The following is a 20,294-nucleotide window of genomic DNA, read 5'->3' on the forward strand; positions in this document are numbered from 1 at the left end:
GGTTCTCCAGTATGACTTTAAGAAAAGTTCGTAAGCGTAACTCATTGCAACATTCTTTGTAAATTTTCCCTGTTTCTTATTAATGTTTTTTTACGTGTTATTTCTTTATAATTATTTTTGTGCTATTTTTGCTTATTGTGTTGTGATATTGAAATGTTATTTTTTTTAACTCTTTCTCAAAGGTCGGCAATAAAACTGCAGCAATTCTGGTGTTGTGGATGATGAACACCGTACTATATAATATTAAAATCAACGAATTTTACAATTAGCCAATAATAATCGAATAATGAATTACTGATAAACTGATTTTATTTCATATATTTATGTCATATCAATTACGCGCGAGGTTCCGTATTAATTATTTCTACTTGATTTTACCATTTTACTGATAGAAGAGTATTTTGCTTTTAATTCTATGTATTTTATTTATCATCTTTCTATAAAATTTCAAAAATTTCGTATTCTCCCTGTCCTTATTTTACTTATCTTAACTAATATTATAAATCCAATTGTTTAGATGGATGTTTGTTTGAAAGTATCTCCAGGACGACTTCATGGATCTTGATGAAATTTGGCATACATATAGAACATAGTCTGTTACAACACATAGACTACTAATTATGTTATTTTTTTACTCCGCGTGGACTTAGTCACGGGCGACATATAGTAGTTTATAAACATTTCGAATCAAACTCGGATCTCTATTTTACTCATGGACTTGAGTAACGTGATATGGTATTTAAATAAAAACAAGTTTCATGTTTGATTTACTTCTGTTTTAACAATTGAGGTAAAAACACCACATACAGTTAGAAATAAAGTGGATTTGTCAAACACATCATAATGTTACCAGTAAGATTAATATCAAAATTTTCTCGCACTTGTGCAACTTGGTGAGTATTAGTGGAAATTATAAAGAAAATATATTAAAGAATACTTATTTTTTTTACGTTAAAACAATATTTCTTAGTTTCTGAGACCAATTTTACTGTATAAAATATATCGTATTCCCTCTAATTAAACGAAATGCGTATAATATTTTTATGCAGGAATTATGGTCTTAAAAACCAATGATCAATGCAGTGGATTTCTTGAGATTGGTCTGTAAAAAAATGTTTTTAGAGTTTTTATGTGTACACGTAAAAAATTGCAACTATTAATAAATTAAGGGAAAAGGGTATTTTGTTTTTTTGTTAATAACTCAAAAATTATAAATATTCAAGTAATTAAAAAAATATATCAAAACAGAACGAATTCTCGACAAAAAAGTCCCGACACCCAGAACTCCTTAGCCTTCGTTACCGCAAATTAAAAAAAAAATTATGGTCACTCATATTAATTTAAAAATAAAAAAATTACGATTGTCTACACATCGGAAGGAATAAATTGCTGTTGGAAATATTTTTAAGTCAATTATTCAAAAGTTTTACTATTGTTTATTAATCAATATTTCCTATTTCCATTTTCAAAAATAATTTATAACAATTATTATAGTTTTCATAAATAACGTCTGAATAATATTAATACTACAATTAATTAATTATAATATTAATATGCGTAATTTTATTGGCATCGTGGAGCTGGCCTTAACATTAATGTATACATACATAACAGTCCCCATGATAAAACTAATTGAACGTTCATAATTTTTTACTAATGTTTTTCTAGTAATATTTAAACATTTTTCCGTTTTTATATCTAATAATATCAGTAATTAGTACTAATTAAAAATACGTCATTCCTTTGTCAGTTATTTACAAATTGAATTAAATAAATATCCTATCAAACGTTCATTAATTTAATTATACAGTGACGTTAAGGGCCTTTAATAAAAGAGGCCACATCTCGCTTAACGACCGGTAAAGCATTTGTGGTTCCACCGATCCACCAGTCCAAGGGCATCGGATCAATCAATATTAGACGATTCGTGGCTCGTTAATCCTTTAATCCTATATTAAAAAAAGCTCTCCGTAAAATTTACTAATTCATTTATTTACATATTTTTGTTATTCATTTCATAAAATTACATAAAAAAGGCACACCAACGGTTTCGGAATCCCATGACTAAAGCAACCAGTGGTCAGGGCTGCAGAGCCCTCGACAGAGAGGAACCTCGCCTAAAGAGCCTCGCCTTTTATACAGGGCACTTAATTCAACTGTTTGAGTATTAAATTGTTAAAACAATAAAAGTATGTCATACTAACAAGATGTATTTGCATTGTTAATAATGGAAATCCAATTTCTAAAGCTTTTGTCTGACTTGTTTGTCTGTAAAACCGCAAGTGCCGGTGTGACCGACTATTTTTTTACTCGGCGCTAACGAAGTCGCTGGCAATCGCTAGTCTAGTAATAATACTTCATGGTTATCCAGTTTTTTTTGCTATAAAGCATTGAATTGCATTTGTCCTGAACGTCTTATTGCGTCACAAAGGGCAGTTTAATAGACACATAAACTCGTAATGTAAATGTGTAATGGAAAAATTTATGCACACTCTAATTCATTGTTTTACAATTGTGGCATCTAACGTATTTAAATCGTACCAGATTTTTTTAAATTATTATTCGTGAAGATAGTGTACTGTAAAATTAACAAAGTCGCCATCACTTTCCTGTCCATATCTCACACTATTTGGGGTCTTCGTACTAAGATTTTATCCTTCAGATCGGTCTTATTATTCTCATTTAAGTTATCAATCTCTTCTCGAGTCATATTTTGGTGTATATCTGAGTCTTGTATTAATTCTCTAACCTGTTGTCATGACATTCATCTTTTCGCTAAAATAAATATATTAATTACATTCCTTATTTTATTACAGGTCTAAAACACAGAATCAAGCCTTGCAAAAAGAAAAATTACTATCCCGAAAGTTTTTTGATGACTTTCCAAAATTTTTACCTGTATTGTTAGATACTACTTTATCAAAAACAAAAATAATTGAAAACGCATCAGTAAGAAATCGTATTAAACGGGTAAACAAACTTTATTTAATCCATAACTAATAATTTTTTACAGATTCTTATTTGGTTATGAAAGTTATGGATACTTAACCTGACGTTAACCAAATTAAAGTTCATATAGGTGTTGCCAGCAGTAGGTTTTCTTATGTCATCTGTCAATTTTTTATACGAAATACGGTTATTACACATTACTCCGCCACGGGCTCAGTCTTTCGCTCGCCTCGCAATACTAGCCGCCATATTTTTAACCTTAACTGTCTGCATTCCGCTGCCCAAAAACATGTTGACATCTCTGTCATTGTCATTGGAAACAAATGAAACTACTATATGTTTCTGTAGATGTGTTTCGGTAGTGAGAACTCTTAGTAAGACACCAACAGATACAATGCAACCCGTACTAAAATTGATTCATTTACATTGGCACGCTGTGAGACAGTCGGAATTCTGATGTAGGTATGCATATGTATAAAATTCTCGTGTCACAATGTTCTCCGAAACCGATTTTCAGAACTGCTGTGTTTGCACATAAAATTTCACGAATATCGGCTACTATTATATCTTAATCCCGCGCGAACGTGGTCGCGGGCGACAGCAAGTATTGTATAAATATTTGCTTACGTGACCGCCTTGACTTAATTATTCTCTTGATTCACTAAAGGGAAAACAGCATTAGAATGCAAACCTCGATAATTATGTGAAGTCATATGTCAAGCAGTAAGTAATGACATTGTATAAAAGGTCAAGTATTATTTTCTAGATAGCTGAATACAACACCCTTGAGAAAAAACCCGTTGAAGCCGAACTGATGTTAATTGCCTATGAAATGTTAGAGAAGAATAGAAATGAAAGTGTGGAGTTTCAACATCAAGCTTATGTTATAGGTTCAGCTCTTGAAATGGTAAGAACATACAAAGTAACTACAAAGATTATTGTGATGTTAAAAATACGAATGATCTTAGTAAGAGAGACATTTATTTCTACTTCAAGAGGAACATCTTTGTAAAACATACAGTAAAGGAAAGGACGTTCCTACAGTTAAGGAAAACATTGTGACGCAACCTTCACACATACCATATATGGCAAATAATGGGCCTGCGTAGTTGACTATGGCCTAGTAATACACGTAACTTAATCCCAGTTCCAAGCCCTTTAGTTGGGACGGATAGAGAGCTGAAGATGACGATGATGATGATGTTAAATATTTATAGAATTTTGAAATTAATTTTTCAGATTCAATCATACTTTATAATATTAGACGATATGCAAGACGGTGGTAAGATCAGATGCAACAAGCCATGTTGGCATCTACTCCCGGACGTTGGCATGACAGCGGTGAACGATGCCAGCTTATTAAGAAGCTTCATAACAGATGTTGTCAGACAAAATGTACCCCAACCTTTATTTTCACAAGTTATGCATATTTTTGACACGGTAAGTAAAAAGTTTGAATGTAAAAATTAATGATTCAGACCATACAAAACTGATTCGGGAGCCCGCTACCCAAGTTCCCTATTACATGTTGCCACTAAATCACTTCGATATTCCATTTCCTGCTTGCAAATTCCTTATCGCTCTCTCAAGTCTCTATCGAGTTAGTCTGTTTTGCATGAGAGATGTTTCTCTGATGTAAATATTACACCCATATCACACCGCTTCCCATAAGCGTGAATCCGTTAAAAACTACAATAATGTCACCAAAATTTGGTGACATTACACCAACATTTGAAGTTAACAAATCAAAAGATCTACTCCCCTGAGAGCAGACAACACCAAACTAAGTTGATTAACCAACAGTAATTAATAAAAAAAAAGTAATTTGATCCAAATGCAACTGAACATCGTGGATATGATGTACATATAAATTAGTAATTCTGGGGACCAGTAGCCTTTTTAATTTTTGGTATCGCGGGAAATATTCAAAAATATTTATAACACCATTGCCACAGAACACTGCTTTTTGAAGCCAAGGTTATGTAAGATGTCTACTCATTAAAATCCCTAAATGACTTATCTGTCTTTGATAGTCATGATCATCATCAACCTGCCCTTATCCCTACTGAGGGTTCGCACAGTATGTACTCCTCCATACATCTCTATCAGCCGTCATATCTGAATCCTCTTCTAACGCATATCCTCTTTCACACAATCCATCCATACTTTCTGTGGTCATATAACTTTGTAGCCTTCCACATTCAATCTCATCCTCTTTTGTTTATATCATTATTGTCTTTGACTATACATTTATTCGTATTATTTCATAGTATGTTATAGCTAATTAAAAAAGGTGATGATAATTACAGTCAATCGAGTTAACTAGCCATTATCTATTATTAAACCTTATAATACAATAACGCTGGAATAAATTAACACGCGATTTCAAGACTTATATGGCGAACAAGAAATATTTTATCATACAGAAAATGTTTATTATAAATTATGCATTCACGTGTCTTAAGAATATTATCCTGTTGTGCTGATCAGCTGATTGATTAATTGACCAATGGGATTTTTCCCATTCTTTTTTTTTATTTATATAATAAGGAACAAAATGCAAATTTACAATGTGTCTATAAACCCATTGCGTGTTTGTCCAGACACTGGTACTACGCTATGAAATGAAACAGTAGGTAAGTAAGTTTCGTATCTAAAATGATTCGTCAGTTTTTTTCCAGATTTACTATACTTTAGAAATTGGACAACTGATAGATGCACAGTTTGTTAAAGCTAGAAACTACGATGATTTTACAATAGAAAATTTCGACGCCATGAATAAATATAAATCATCGTTCTATTCTGTCAAATCACCGATACTTTTAGCACTTGCGCTATGCAAAAAATTGAATAACGAGTCTTTCGCAATTGTGGATGATTTGGGAACTGATCTTGGAATTCTTATACAGAGTCACGTAAGTTTTTTTTTAAATTTTATGTATATTATTTTGAATAAAATATTAGATTTATGTAAATAATAATAATAACTAAGTAATCTTACTTCTCACTCATATTATAAATGTCATTGTTTCGATAGATGGATGTTTGTTAGAAGGAAGGAATCACGAGAAAGACTGCACGGCTCTCGCTGAAATGTGGCATATACAGCGTGTCCCAAAATTCGATGATAAAACTGTAATGGTGTATAGCATTCTGGCTATACACTATTATCGTTTTATCGTTGAATTTTGGGACACGCTGTATAAAGCCTGGAAGAACACATATTAAGTTTTTTTTTAATTCCTCGCGGACGTGGTAGCTAGCGACAGATAGTATTTTTAGAAATGTAATTATGTACGCCAGTTGTCCAATAGCGATATTTGAACTTAAACCATTAGTCTACTGGCACTTCGAAATTTATTTCATGTAACAAAAATTATACCAGTAGTTATCTGTTGTCGTTATGCAACAGTTGTAGGTTATCATATTGGCCGTATTGCAGCAAAACATTTTTATCTATTATAAGCCCCAATTATATATTTTAAAGACCCAATACCGTCAAAGATAAGTTCAAATGTAACATTTACTTCTGATAGCTTTTGAAACGCAATTATATTATACGCATTTTTTAATTTAAACTGCGCTCGCTAAGTTTTTTCTAATTAAAATTTACTTTATAAATAAGTAATGATTTCTATGTTTCAGAATGATTTGATCGATTACTTGGATGTTGACGAATCAGTAGCGAGTAAATCAGGGCATGACATTCAAAACGGCAAATGTTCTTGGCCAGCCGTTGCCGCCCTCGAATTGTGCAATCCTGAACAAAGAAAAATCTTCAACAAATGCTACGGTAGTTGGGATCCCAAAGATGTGCAGCAAATAAGGAAAATATACGACGATCTATCTTTAGCCGAAGTCTACCGAAAAGAAGAACAAACCCGTTATGATAACTTTCTGCAAAAAGTTTACAGTCTACCAAAGGATTCAACGCCATCTGTCGACTTTTTCTTAGAGATATTTAAAAATTTCCGAGGCTATACCGAAAATGTAAAGAAATATATGCACGAATGATGTTAAACTCTTCTTATATCGAAGGAATTATATTACAGAATAGTTTATTATTCAATTTGTTGCAGTAGTTATCAGAATGGTATTTACAGTGTTGGTATTAACACATTAATATAACGAAGCAAATTCAAAATTATTTTTGTAAAGATTTGTGCGTTAGATTTTAACTTGCGTATTCAAATTACCAAGCATATAAATAAACACAAACGATAACGCCTCTAAAAATACATATTTTTGTTTCGATTTCTCTTGAGTTTCTGAGACCCAAATCCTCGCTTAAAACATATCTCACAAAGATAATGAGGAATGATATGTTTTATACATCAATTTTCATCTCAGAAACCAACGGTAAATGAAACAAACATTTATTTCTAAACTAACCTAATTATAACATGTTTTAAATAACTATAATATTTAGTACATCCCTCATGAAAAGAGAGTTTTGTTTTAGTATTGTTAAAGATTATTTGACTAATAAAAAAAATTCTACATACGTAAAGATAAATAAAAATACGAATGTCAATAGAATTTATTACAATAGCATGTAACCATCCTTTTATTATTATTATTTTATTTTTTGTTTGCAGTATTCTAAAGCTTCTGGTAAATGCACAATAAATGGATAAATTCTCTCAATATAATCATGTAAAAACATCGATGTCGGTGTAGAATCGTACGGTAAGCTGTCAATCTGTTTCGCGATTGTACCTAAACGTGCCTGGTGGTCCTGACAGAATATATCTCGCAATCCGAGAGTATGATATAATTGAAGTATCTGTTCCACATCTTCTATTTTGTCACTGCCGTACCGCGTTAGGAACATTTCTCGCTGGACAGCATTACATCTTTCCAGGGCTGTCACCGCCAACCACGAGCATTTACCCTTCTTTATGTCTATATTTGTTTTTCCAGTTGACAGTTCGTCACACCAATCCAACATATCATTCTAAAATGTGAGTTGTATTTAAAATTAATTTGTTTAAACTCTACTATTAATAAAATTGAAGTGTCTGTATAAAAAAACGTATTTCAAGTAGGTAGTAAGTAGTTTAACAGTGGTAGAGCCCGCTTTAACATCTTCTCACGAATTTACCCGGCTCGTCCGGTGAAATACCACGACCACACAGAAGACAGGCGTGAAGTGGGAGCAATTCCGCATTTCGTCTGATGAGTGTGCGGGCCTAATTTAGTCCTCTTTCCCTTCCCATCCTTTTTCTTATAAGGAAAGGATGGGAATAGGAAGTTTACTTTCCGGATGAGAGGATGCATGGGAAGGAAAAATATTTTCTTTCTGTGCATCCTCTCCTCCGGCGATTAAAGGTAGGCAACGCGTATGCAATTGCGTATGTCTATGGGCAACGGTTACTTCGCTATTTCAGCGATTTCAGGTGGCCGCTCGCTCGTTTGCCACCTTATGATATAAAAAAAGGTACATGATGTATTTGCCTTATTATAACGAAAAGCCAAAATTGAATCCGTCTGTCGTTAAGTTCCCGTTTGTTCCGGGTAATCTTAGTTGATTTGCCGATTTTGATGAAACTTTGACATATAATTGTAACCTACTTTTGACTGACGAAGTCGCAGGCGACCGCTAGTTATAAAAACCGGGTACAAGAACACAATCAGGGGTCGGCACAGAGCAAACAACTACATATAAAATAAGCATTAATATGCAAGGGAGAAAATTTTGGATTCCCATTTAGAACGGTCTTCTAGTTTCACCTCACTCTTATACTTAACCTAACTTCTAGCCTCTATGTATAAGGTTAAAAGCTATATTTGTACAATTTTGAAATAAGAATTTACACTTACGTGCATTTGCACCCAACTTCCGATATGTTTCATTGCATTGTCCACATTTTGAATTGAAGTTTGATTTAGTTTATTGGCCATTGTGAGAGCAACCAATATTGGAAATTTAATTGAATAAAATGTAAATTTACTGTCAGATATTTTAGTATACAGTTGTATATCATACTCTGAAAAGTTTCTGCCTTTTGAAGTTATTGAATCCAAGTACTGGCCGTATTCTGATCTTATGTGAGCCTGAAGACAATATGACTATTTCAAACATTTATATAATTATTACAAAAAAGTAAGTTGCTGTAATAAAAGCCAAAACAACCAATCTTGCTATCTTAATTATATTATATAATAAATGCGAAAGCTTGGAAGTTTGGATGGATGGATGGATATATAGATGGATGTTTTTTAGAAGGTATCTCCAGAACGTTTTTACAAATCTTGAAGAAATTTGGCACAGATGTATAGTCTGGAAAAACACATCGTAGGCTACTTGCCTATTTTTTTTAACTCCTCGTATTGGGAGTCACGGGAAAAAGCTAGTATAAAATGAAATATTAAGTACTTTGACCTCTTGTACGCACCTCGTTGAAGAGTTTACTTATTTTGGTATACATTTCATCGCTTAAATTTTGTCTCAACAATTCGTAAATAAAACTTCTCATCATACTCGTATCGTTCAGAGCCAAATTGCCGACGTTCGGGAGCAAATGCCAGCATGGCTTGCCGTTACGTGTCTTTGCTTCATCTTCTATATCGTCGATGATTAAATAATAGGACTGAAACTATAAAGAAAAATTTATAACGAAACAATGTTCGTCCCCCTCTTTTCTTCGCTAGAAATCAAATTCTACACCAAATTAATTGACACTTGTCTCAACATTACGTGTATTAAAGATAGATATTAAATAAATATTTATTGTTACATTTACTTTTAAATTATTATAAATTCGAAAGTGAAATTATACCATTTCTACACACCAAGCCAGTGTGTTAATTTGATGCCTGGACTCGTCCGTTATAGAGTCATGTTTGAGCGCTTCATAAGCGTACACTGTAAGCTGTCCTTGCACTGACACTCTTTCTAACGTGTGGTATTCGATTGCCTGAAAACAAAACAATATCGTTTTTTTTTAAAACAGAACAGAAGAGTATATTACGAAAGGCGATAAGTTGAAAGGAGGTAAGATCTTTAATCGGCATAAAAGGAGACGCACAGCATGAGGTTATTAACTCTCGCTATCAGTCAAATTCATTTTTCCTTGGTAAGAAAAGGATAGCAATAGGTAGTGAACTCTACGCTTTTGTAGTCGGTGTGTGTAGTTGAGATATTGGAAAGTCCTTTCAGTCCTTGACTATCTATTCTCTGTTAACATTCGTTCAGGCGTTCATATAAGTCAGTCAGCCATTGAGTCACTCAATCATTCACTTTCGTCTTTTACTCCTACATAACACAGATAAGAAATAAAATTGATCAAAAAAGGTTATGGCTGCAGGAGTCTTAAATCCAGGAACGGCAGCTAGATCGACGTAGCGAGGTAAGACAAAGACCGGCGATAAAATAATCAACAAGGTGGTTAAATAAAACTAATAATTGGCGAATGATGTACATAAAACGTCTAAGTTCCTATTATCCAAATAATTGAATTCAGTCCAAGTGACTGTTTACATACAGTTTTTAATTAACACATCGCTTAGCCTTTCAGATAATATTTTGCATCAATCATAAGACATGTAATGACATTCCAAATTAGTTGACAAAATACTTTACCTTCTTTAATCGGTCTTTAATATCTGATGTTGGCAGATAATTTGATGCATCCAATCCGTTTCTTATAATTTTAGGAAATGTATCATAAAATTCGGTGTACGACTTCTGAGATAGAATCAATTTTCTGTTCGTTGCAGGCCTGAAAAAAAAATGGGTACAACTATTCGGCACTACTAGTAACTGTAGCCTATCATACTTGTTTTCGGAGATGTTGCTGTTCATCCTATTAACGGTTTTACAGCTTCATTTAAAGGGTTCTCGGAGGACCTAGAGCTAGAGTAAAATACTAAGTCCTATCGTAAGTTAGGTACGACAAGGCCTTTGTCAACGTTGGGCTTATGCAAATGGGGTGAAAAACTGACTTTTTCTTATAATAGATCGCATTATCGACTCTGCTGAGTACCTAAAATACTGTCTTTTAAATGTTTCTTTTTTATATCATATGGTGGCAAACGAGCGATCGGCCACCTGAAATCGCTGAAATAGCGAAGTGACCGTTGCCCATAGACACACGCAATTACATACGCGTTGCCTACCTCTAATCGACGGAGGAGAGGTTGCACAGAAAGAAAATATTTTCCTCTTCCATGCAATCTCTTATCCGGAAAGTCCACTTCCACTTCCCATCCTTTTCTTATAAGAAATAGGGGGGAAAGGGTAAAAGGAATAAATTAGGAATCTGGGTCGCACACTCATCAGACGAAACGCGGAGTTACTTCCATTTCACTCTGGTCTTCTGTGTGGTCGTGGTATTTCACCGGGCGAGCCGGGCCAATTCGTGCGAAGATGTTAAAGCGGGCTCTACACTATTACTGTTTAATGTAGAATGATCTCTGTCCCGTCTGATGATAAATAAAATAATTAGCTTCATTTTAGAACACTCACCAATTTGCGCAATTACGCGAGATATTTATTAACCATTTACAGGATACCATTTCACTGTTGTTTTTTTATCAAATATAAATATTCTTCAAAAACACACCCCGTACAGTCGGTAACAAACTGTTGCAATGTATGAAATATTAAAACTATTTAATATAATTACTAACACACGACAGCACTTATATACCTATCAGACATTTGCCCCCACTTTACATTAAATAACGTTTGCGCTGAGTTTTGAGATGAATTGCTTCAAAACAACAATTTTAAACATCCTTTTTTTGGGTATTGAACTTTGTATAGAGCATTGAAGGTTTTCAATCATTGCCAAATATCTTGAAAAATGCTCGTAATATGGCACTTAATAGAAGAACGTTAAATATGTACATGAAAGTCGTAAATATAACATTAGGAATTATTTACAAAGAAGTTAGAAATAGTAAACTCATTGTTGTTTATTAATACGGTAAAATATTATAACTTCTTATAATAACATGGTGCACAATTCATTACTTTAAAAGGCTCTTAATACACATGGCAACATTGTTCAAACCTTCATACCATCAAAGATTTATTGTCATAAACCTAATTATGGAAATCAATCTAAATAATCATATAATTTAATGCTGTCTTCATAAAACATATTTTTCAATATAATTTTATTTTAGCATTACTTATGTTTTTATATCTTTGTACAACTGGAACCATTAAACTACAGGTAAACGGATTTATTTTATGTTTTCGAACATGTGGGTATTATGAAAATTCTTGTCGGAAGACGTGCGGGCATGTGCGAAATTAGCCATACTACAAGTTTTTATAAGTTCGCGGTTTGAATACGTTAAAAAAGTTAGTTTATTAAATTTGGGCTGACGAGGAGCTGTGATCAGAGTAATAATTGCATCTGGGCTACGTCACCCGTGAGCCTCTAAAGCAAAAGAATTTGCGGTATACGTGACATCGAAATGGTAAGTAAATTTTATTTTATTTGTCAAATAATTAGAGGGGATTTCTGCTACGTGCTTTCATACTCTTTATACGCATACATTAAGTTTCGTCAGAGTATTTTTGTAGGATTAAAGTTTGCCTCGTGTATACTTTTTTTTTAAGTTATTGTTTAAGACAATACCTAATAGAACTTAAGGAAAATGGAAAAAGAATTCGATTTTTTGTTGAATTATAGATTTTTGTTTACGTTTTAAGCAAGTAACGTTCATATATTGTCAACTGTAATTCAAGATTCGTGTCCGTAATATTTCAACTGATATAAAAACGGCTAAACACTCACGTATATTCATCCGGTGGCGGCACCGACTAGTTTCGAGCCCATCGAGGGCCCTTCATCAGGGTGAGTGGTACTGGTATTATTTCGCGGACGCGGCGCGTCGCTCACTGCGCGCCTGCGCTCTTAGGGCGCTTCTTGTGGGAGCGGGGGGCGCGGGGTGCGCCAGCGTCGTCGACGATGTTGATACCAAAGCGTCAGTGGTGTTGTTGTTCAAGTTTCTAGGCGGTGCCGCCACCGGACGAGTATACGTGAATGTTTACCCGTTTTTATATCAGTTTGTTATAATGTCTCACGAAAGTTTGAATAATCCGTAATATTTCGTTCAATTAATTCTTAATTAGATTACTAAGTGCACCTTATAATTAAAGGACGGTGTGCTTTGCAACACCTAGCTGATAAAGTGACTGTCATCAAACACATGAGTTAGATTGTTTTTTTAAAAGAAGGGGGCAAACGAGCAGCGGGAATACCGAGATGTTCATCGTAGATGTTTGGAAATACCGGCGAGGACAGTCCAGATGTCTAATTGGTTCCAAAATGTAGATAACCTTTAGTAAATCTTCACTTAGAGTCGACAGCTAGGTCTTGAGTCTAGTCTTGGCGTAGGCCAGGTGTTACACCTGTGGCGAAGGGTTTCCGGTTAGGTTTATTAGGTATGAAAGATTTATGTGCTTAGCACCGTAATAATGTAATTGTCTTGATTATAATACGTTCATTATAATATTTTTAATCTTACGTATCTTACTAATATTAAAAATGTGAATGTATGGATGGATGGATTTGTTTGAAGGTATCTCCAGAATGGCTGCATGGATCTCATTCAAATTTGGCGTTGACGTAGAACATAGCCTGGGAGAATACATAGACTACTAATTAAGTTTTTTTTTAATTCCGTGTGGACGGAGTCGCTGGCGCTAGCTAGTATTAGAATTAATTACATTATATAGGTAGATTCAGGAAAGATTAGGTTTAACTTATCAATTGTTATGTATATTTTTCTTGTACATAATTATGAATACAATTATAGTCTATTGCATTGAATCTTTTTTGCTATTGAACCTTTAGATATTTATGTATATATATATATTTTTTTTTTTCTATGCAACTTTGAATGGATGTTGCAAATTAGATTTTATGATCTAATGATCCGATAGAAACATAAAACTCCTTGAAATATTAACTCTTTGTAAAGTTTTATTACTTTACTAGCTGTCAACCGCGACTCGATCCATGCGGAAAAAAAATAATTAGTAGCCTATGTTATCATCCAAACTATGTGTTACATCTATGCCAAATTTCACATGATCCATGCATTCTCGAGATACTTTCAAACAAACATCCATGCATTTAAACATTCGCATGATATTAGTAAGAAGTAAGATTTCTTTTAAAACATTATAGTAAAATGTCGTGAGTAAACAGATTTTATGCACGTATTAAAACTTGGGATATTTTGTATCTATGAAAAAACTATCATTATAATTTTTATGCACGAGTAAAAAACTTCGGCTCTTCGTACACATGGCAACGTTGAAACTAATATTGTATTTCCGATGCGAGAATTATGTTCGCGAATACATACAACATTGAAACATCAACGCGAATCATCTATTCGATCAGAAAAGGTTAAGCGCGTTTACTGATCGAATATATGATTCGCGATGATTCCCGGAGGCCCAGTTTAGTCCTCTTTCCCTTCCCACCCTTTTTCTTATAAGGAAAGGATGGGAAGTGGCATGGAAAGGGAAAATATTTTCTTTCTGTACATCCACTCCTCCGTCGATTAAAGGTATGGTCGAGGTCGAGGAAACGCGTATGCAATTGCGTATGTCTGTTGGCAAAAGTCACTTCGCTATTTCAGCGATTACAGGTGACCGCTCGCTCGTTTGCCACCTTATGATATAAAAAAAAGCGATGTCAACTGTCATACGTTAGCCATTTTACATATTCTGTAATTCCATAACCTAAAAGTTAATTAGTCTATGCTAAGTCTATAACACTTTTGTTTATTTAAAACTAGCTTCCAACCTTGACACCGCTTGCGTGGAATTAAAAAACACTTAGTAGACTATATGTTCTTCCAGGCGGTTTTTAAACCATTGCCAAGTTTCAGCGAGATTCATGCAGTCATTCTGGAGATATCTTCTAAAAAACATCCATCTATCCATCTATAAATCTTAACATTCGCATTTATAATATTAGTAAGATTACATTAATCATCGGTATTACGATCCAACAGATTATATAAATAATTGATTTTCAAATTTAAGCGAAGCGAATGCACTTTGTCTAACCCCCCTGACGCGTGAGAATCGCGTGACTTATCGAAGGTTATTGTCAGTTCTATACATTTCTGAACTTCGTTATGGAAACGCTTCGAAGCGAACGCACGTTGTCTAACCCAATTGGTGTACGCATCTCTATAACATTTTACTACGTAATTCAACTAAAATCACGGGATTTCGTAAATTTATATTGCCTTATGTGCTGAGGGCCTTAGATTAACTCACTTGAGGCAACTAATAGTTCACTGTGTCCTGACATTAATAGTCTTTGAATATTTTCCAGAGTAAAAAAATAAGTATTTGGGCAATTGCAAATAAAACCCGGTTTATTTTCAAATTACATTTATTTACGTAATTGAATTCATTTATTTTATTAATTCAATTAATTTAATTAACTATCAGATATGTATTTGGAAAAAAAAATTGCCATATCCCTTTTTTACGTGGACAACTCGTGCTGCTATATTTTTTCTTCAACTTGTCTTTATTTTTTTATCATCGTACAACCAAGTTGTGCATTCCGTGCAACCCTTTACGTCCTGCACCTGGTTTAGTTGTATCCGGCACACGTTACCATAATACTTATTCCTTTGTTTTATAACCAAAAACAACCCAATACTGTTATTTTAAAATATTAGTTTATGCCAATTGAAATTTTTCCATTAAAGAAATAAGTTTTTTATAATTATCTGCACTAGGTATTGCATTCGGAGGCAGTTCGTTTATTTTTCTTATTAAATTTTCGTGTTGTGTTTGTTTTTCATTTTCATATATTTCTTGTAATTTCAAAGTATCATATAGTTCTTGAATTTTTCGAACACAACTTTCATCCCAGTTACCGTAATTGTCTTGGAAGATTCTTCTTTGCTCTATGTTACACATTTCTAATGCCTTTACAGCCAACCAGGAGCATTTTCCTTTCTGTATATCCGTTGAAGATTTTAAATCAGATTCATTTGAGCTGTACAAATCCATAAGGTCATTCTAAAGGAGAAAAAAGACATTTTAACAGTGGCAAACGCCAACATCACGACCACACTGAAGATGGAGAGATGTGAGAGTAACTTCATGTTTCATCTAATGAGTCCGTGCGCATGCAAGTCGTATTCAAATGCTCTGAATACTGGTGTTAATACGATTTCTAATTAGATTATAAAGGGTGTTAATTATTACATACGTATTTTGACAATAAGGTCTTTTATAAATTCTAGCAAATACATTATATCTTCTACATGTTTTATATTATAATAGAATGTAAAAATTATGTCTTGGTTGTAATCGTAATCGTTGTCAGCTTACAATACGTCCCCACTGTGGGCCTCTGAGCCTACCCTAAGTAAGTAGTGACTAGGCCATAGTCAATCACGCTGGCCAAGTGCGGGTTGGCTGACTTAACACATATCTTTGAATTTCTTCTTAGATATGTGCAGGTTGCATCACGATGTTTTCCTTCACCGTAAGAACATCGGATGAATGAACATATGTAAATCAAAAGACAGATTGGTACATGGCGGGATTTGAACCCATGACCTGCAGATTGCAAGTGCTTAACCCTTGAACCAACGACGCTCTCTTGGTAATGTTTACCTCCAAATTATTATGATTACCTTTATCTGAACAAAAATTCCAATGTCATTACACACATCATGCACTTGCTGTTTTGCTTCTTTGCTGTCTTTGTTAGCCAAAATGAGAGCTAAAATTATAGGAGAGTGGATAGCGGGAAACGACGTTTTTAATTCGGCTATCTTTTTGAACTGGTCCATTGTAAAATTTTTATAGTTTTGTTTTTCCGACGTTAACATGTCGAGATGCTGTCCAACCGCTGACAAGAAATAAATCTGAAAATGAAATTAAATAAGTATAACTCACTTGTACCAGACAAGAGGGGTAAATTTCAAGGCCACTTAAATATCAAATTAATAAAAAAATTCAATGCAAAAACTCTGAGGTAATTATCGGAACACGCTACCAAAAATTAATTACTATATTAGCATTAGTTTGGGAATCCGTAGAGGTCAAACACATAATTTGATTTTTGTTTACAATGATTATTTGCATACTAGTTGTCGCCCGCGCGGAATTTACAAAAAATTTATTATTAGCCTATGTGTTCTTCCAGGCTATGTTCTATATTTATGCCAAATTTCAGTGAGATCCGTGTACAGTCTAGAGATTCTCAAATATTTGGATTCCCTTACAAAATTTAACTTATTTTCATAAATCCATTCCTACTAGATGTCCTCTTCAGCTTGCGGAACCTTGACTATAGTACACGCCTCTGCTTTAAATTACAAGGTATCTCTAGAAGGTGTCCGGGAATGACGTGTACAAATACCAAGATTCCTTGGTCTATATGGGTTAAATCGTCATATTTTCGACTAAGGAATCTGTTACTCCGTCATTCCCGGACATCCTGTATAGTGACAATATCGTTTAACAAAACGACATAGTAGAATTTAATTTAATTACCTGATTAACGTATGCGATAATTTTAGAGCCTTCAGTTTGTGGGAAATTCAGTAGTAATAACTCATATATAAAACTTCTCAGCATACAGGTGTCGTTGCAGACTGATGATCCAGCATCTGGCAGCAGATGCCAGCACTGCTTGCCTCTACGTATCTTGCTATCGTCCTCCATATCGTCAATAATTAAGAAGTAACAACTACACTGTTGAAGAAAATCATTTAAAAAAATATTTCGTATGATGTAGTCGGTGGCTCAAAGGTGAGCTTGATTTGTAATCTGCAGGTCATGGTTTCGAATCCTGCCATGTACCAATGTGTTTTTCGAACTAATTGACATATGTACATTTATCCGACATTCTTACGGTGAAGGAAAACATCTTAATGCAACCTGCACATATCTGAGAAGAAATTCAATGATATGTGTGAAGTCAACAAAGTTAAAAGGCGTGGTTGACTATGGCCTAGTCACCGTTAACTTAGGATAGGCTCCCCGCCCCTCAGTGGGGACGATGACGGACTGATGATGACGAAGATGACATGATGTAGAGCCGAAAGATACTTATATTATTATTACTAATTCCTAAAATTAACTCTTAATCATGTCTCACTAATTACTTTTATAAAAGTCTTTTAAGTATCAGTTTAGTAGTAAGTAAGTAAGTTAAGTATTAGTTTTAGTGGTAGATGCCAGCAAAAACAACATCTGTTGCGCGAATGGTCCGGTTTTATTATTACAACACTACGACCACGAAGAAGACAGGACTCGATGCAATTCCGCGTTTCGTCTCATGAATGCGCGTGCCCCAGGCCTAATTTTAGAATCTGTTTGCCTTCTTATCCTCTTATATGGAAAGGATGGGAAGGGAAAGTGGATTTGAACGTGATGGTGTCAAGGAAGGAGAAATGTTAAAAAAAGTGGCAGTGGGACTTTACCATTTCCATTACGCAGGCCAATGTATATGCTTGACGTTTCTTTACTTCGTTATAATTATTTGGCTCTTCGAGCATTTCATACGCAATGAGAAAAAGTTCAGCTAAAATTGGTTTCTCTACAAGCGCATAGTAGCCAGCCATCTAAAATTTAAAAAAAATCTTTTAAATTTAACATGCGAAATATCGAAGACTAGCTGTCGCCCGCGACTACGAACGCGCGTAATTAAAAGAAACTATTAGTTGCAGCGTAATGTTCTATAGCTTAAAGCCTTCCTCTATAAATAAAATATCTAACAAAAGAAGAATTTTTCAAATCGGATCAGTTGTTCCTGAGATTAGCTCGTTTGAACAAACTCTTCTGCTTTATATTATTATTATAGATTTGGTAGTATACATACCTTTTTAATCCGATTCTTAATTTCAATAGAATGTAAATAAGGAATTCTTGCTAAAGCTTCGTCGACAACCTCATTGAATATTTTGTGATAGTTAGCTACAAACTCTTTCGATAGTGACGAAAAACAATGATTTTCTTTGGTCCTGAAATTACAAAAAAATATTAAAAGTGATTTATTTGCTATTAGTTTTTGTGTTGTACCTCTCTGTTTTGGCGACCTCTCGATCTTTCGTAGTTTCATCACAAATACCCTATTTACATAGAATTCGCATTTATACAATGACCTCCGTTGGCTCTATACCATCACATAGAAGTTATTGCGAAATTCGCAGCGAAATAGATATCCCATTTATAACCAACTAACTGTCGCCTGCGAGTCTGTCCGCGCGTAATAATAAAAAAACACAATAAATAGCCTACGTGTTCTTCCAGACTACGTTTATATGTTTGCCAACTTTTATCGAGATTCGTTCAACTGTTCTGGAGATACCTTCATATAAACATTCATCCGTCTGTTACTGTGATTTTCGACTTCTAATTCTAACAATACATACAGATATTTGCCTCTGTTTTATCACTAGCCCGCTACCATATCAATGCAGAATTAAAAAAGTGGCCTATAATGTGCCTGCGTACATAACTACCTTCCCGTTCAAAATACATCAAAATCAACCCAGCCCTACTGGAGATTGAAACTCGTCCTTGCGGACATACAGACAAGAATTAAAAAATATGGTTGTTCCCAAATATAGGTTTACACTACAATTTTATAAATATGTATAGAATTTGATGTCAATATGTATTACTAGCTGTCGCCCGTGACTCCGTTCGCGCGAAATAAAAATATACATAATTAGTAGGCTTTGTGTTCCTCCGGACTTCCTTCCATTTAAATATTCAGATTAAAAATAATCATGTACTTATCCATTTATTAACCTTATTCTTAATATAATATATTTTAGATATAAAAATATTATTATATTAAGATTATAAATTTTGCGTAATTTTAGGGCTACACTTACCGATTGTTTAGTATATTACTTTTTGACATGTTGTTTATTTTTTTTAACTTATATGGAAACCACTTCTGTTCACACTCCACAATCAACGACAGCGCAAGCTGTTAAAACTGAAGTAATATATGAATAGAACGCAAAATTCGAATCCTACGCCCTACCAAATGCATAAATTATGTTACTGTAAAATTTCGGAATACGGTTAATTCTAATAAATCCGGTAAAAATTTTTATAACGTATATGGAAAATTGTAACACCATTTATACATGTTATATATGGTGTATAAAATTATGAGATATTTATTTGTTTCGGGTATTTCATCATCATCATAATCAGTCTAAATTTATCCACTGCTGGACGAAGGCCTCCCCCATGGATTGTCACAATGCCCGGTCATGTACCGCCCGCATCCAGTGCACTCCCGCAACCTTTTCTTTTTTTTCCAGAGAGGAATTCTTTATGCATGCTCCGCGCCCCTGGGGGGGGGGGG

At 34.1% G+C, this 20,294-nt stretch overlaps 3 protein-coding genes across 3 annotated transcripts; 1 reads left to right on the top strand and 2 right to left on the bottom strand.

The window, feature by feature from the left end:
• The first annotated feature begins 765 nt into the window (after positions 1-765).
• Positions 766-7,255, top strand: LOC106114503 (farnesyl pyrophosphate synthase-like). The gene is made up of 6 exons (XM_013307737.1): positions 766-893; positions 2,817-2,970; positions 3,716-3,856; positions 4,189-4,389; positions 5,631-5,864; positions 6,595-7,255. Exons 1-6 carry the CDS (start codon positions 844-846, stop codon positions 6,961-6,963), a joined length of 1,149 nt encoding a protein of 382 aa, XP_013163191.1. The 5' UTR covers positions 766-843; the 3' UTR covers positions 6,964-7,255.
• A 224-nt stretch (positions 7,256-7,479) lies between these two features.
• On the bottom strand, positions 7,480-11,580 carry LOC106114504 (farnesyl pyrophosphate synthase 2-like). Its single transcript, XM_013307738.1, has 6 exons — positions 11,420-11,580; positions 10,535-10,673; positions 9,732-9,869; positions 9,348-9,548; positions 8,773-9,006; positions 7,480-7,906 (listed from the first exon to the last, which is right to left on the bottom strand). The coding sequence occupies exons 1-6, from the start codon at positions 11,467-11,469 to the stop codon at positions 7,526-7,528; spliced, it is 1,143 nt and encodes a 380-aa protein (XP_013163192.1). The 5' UTR covers positions 11,470-11,580; the 3' UTR covers positions 7,480-7,525.
• Positions 11,581-15,380: 3,800 nt separating this feature from the next.
• LOC106114121 (farnesyl diphosphate synthase 2-like) lies at positions 15,381-19,905 on the bottom strand. The gene is made up of 6 exons (XM_013307214.1): positions 19,810-19,905; positions 18,789-18,930; positions 18,391-18,531; positions 17,459-17,659; positions 16,594-16,827; positions 15,381-15,970 (listed from the first exon to the last, which is right to left on the bottom strand). Exons 1-6 carry the CDS (start codon positions 19,836-19,838, stop codon positions 15,626-15,628), a joined length of 1,092 nt encoding a protein of 363 aa, XP_013162668.1. The 5' UTR covers positions 19,839-19,905; the 3' UTR covers positions 15,381-15,625.
• Between the last annotated feature and the right edge of the window lie 389 nt (positions 19,906-20,294).

The sequence above is a fragment of the Papilio xuthus genome, unplaced genomic scaffold (genome assembly GCF_000836235.2).
Source record: "Papilio xuthus unplaced genomic scaffold, Pxut_1.1 DF828142.1, whole genome shotgun sequence".
Classification (NCBI taxonomy): Eukaryota; Metazoa; Arthropoda; class Insecta; order Lepidoptera; family Papilionidae; genus Papilio; species Papilio xuthus.

What these genes read in the sequence shown, in the direction of transcription:
- LOC106114503 (XM_013307737.1), top strand. Translation starts at nt 844, where the DNA reads ATGTTACCAGTAAGATTAATATCAAAATTTTCTCGCACTTGTGCAACT. An exon ending in TCTCGCACTTGTGCAACTTG is followed by an intron (nt 894 to 2,816) that starts GTGAGTATTAGT and finishes ATTTTATTACAG; the next exon opens with GTCTAAAACACAGAATCAAG. An exon ending in TAGGTTCAGCTCTTGAAATG is followed by an intron (nt 3,857 to 4,188) that starts GTAAGAACATAC and finishes TTAATTTTTCAG; the next exon opens with ATTCAATCATACTTTATAAT.
- LOC106114504 (XM_013307738.1), bottom strand. Translation starts at nt 11,469, where the DNA reads ATGGTATCCTGTAAATGGTTAATAAATATCTCGCGTAATTGCGCAAAT. An exon ending in TTAAAGACCGATTAAAGAAG is followed by an intron (nt 9,870 to 10,534) that starts GTAAAGTATTTT and finishes TTTTGTTTTCAG; the next exon opens with GCAATCGAATACCACACGTT. An exon ending in TAAGTAAACTCTTCAACGAG is followed by an intron (nt 9,007 to 9,347) that starts GTGCGTACAAGA and finishes TATTGTCTTCAG; the next exon opens with GCTCACATAAGATCAGAATA.
- LOC106114121 (XM_013307214.1), bottom strand. Translation starts at nt 19,838, where the DNA reads ATGTCAAAAAGTAATATACTAAACAATCG. An exon ending in AGTAATATACTAAACAATCG is followed by an intron (nt 18,931 to 19,809) that starts GTAAGTGTAGCC and finishes TTGTAATTTCAG; the next exon opens with GACCAAAGAAAATCATTGTT. An exon ending in TTAAGAATCGGATTAAAAAG is followed by an intron (nt 18,532 to 18,788) that starts GTATGTATACTA and finishes TTTAAATTTTAG; the next exon opens with ATGGCTGGCTACTATGCGCT.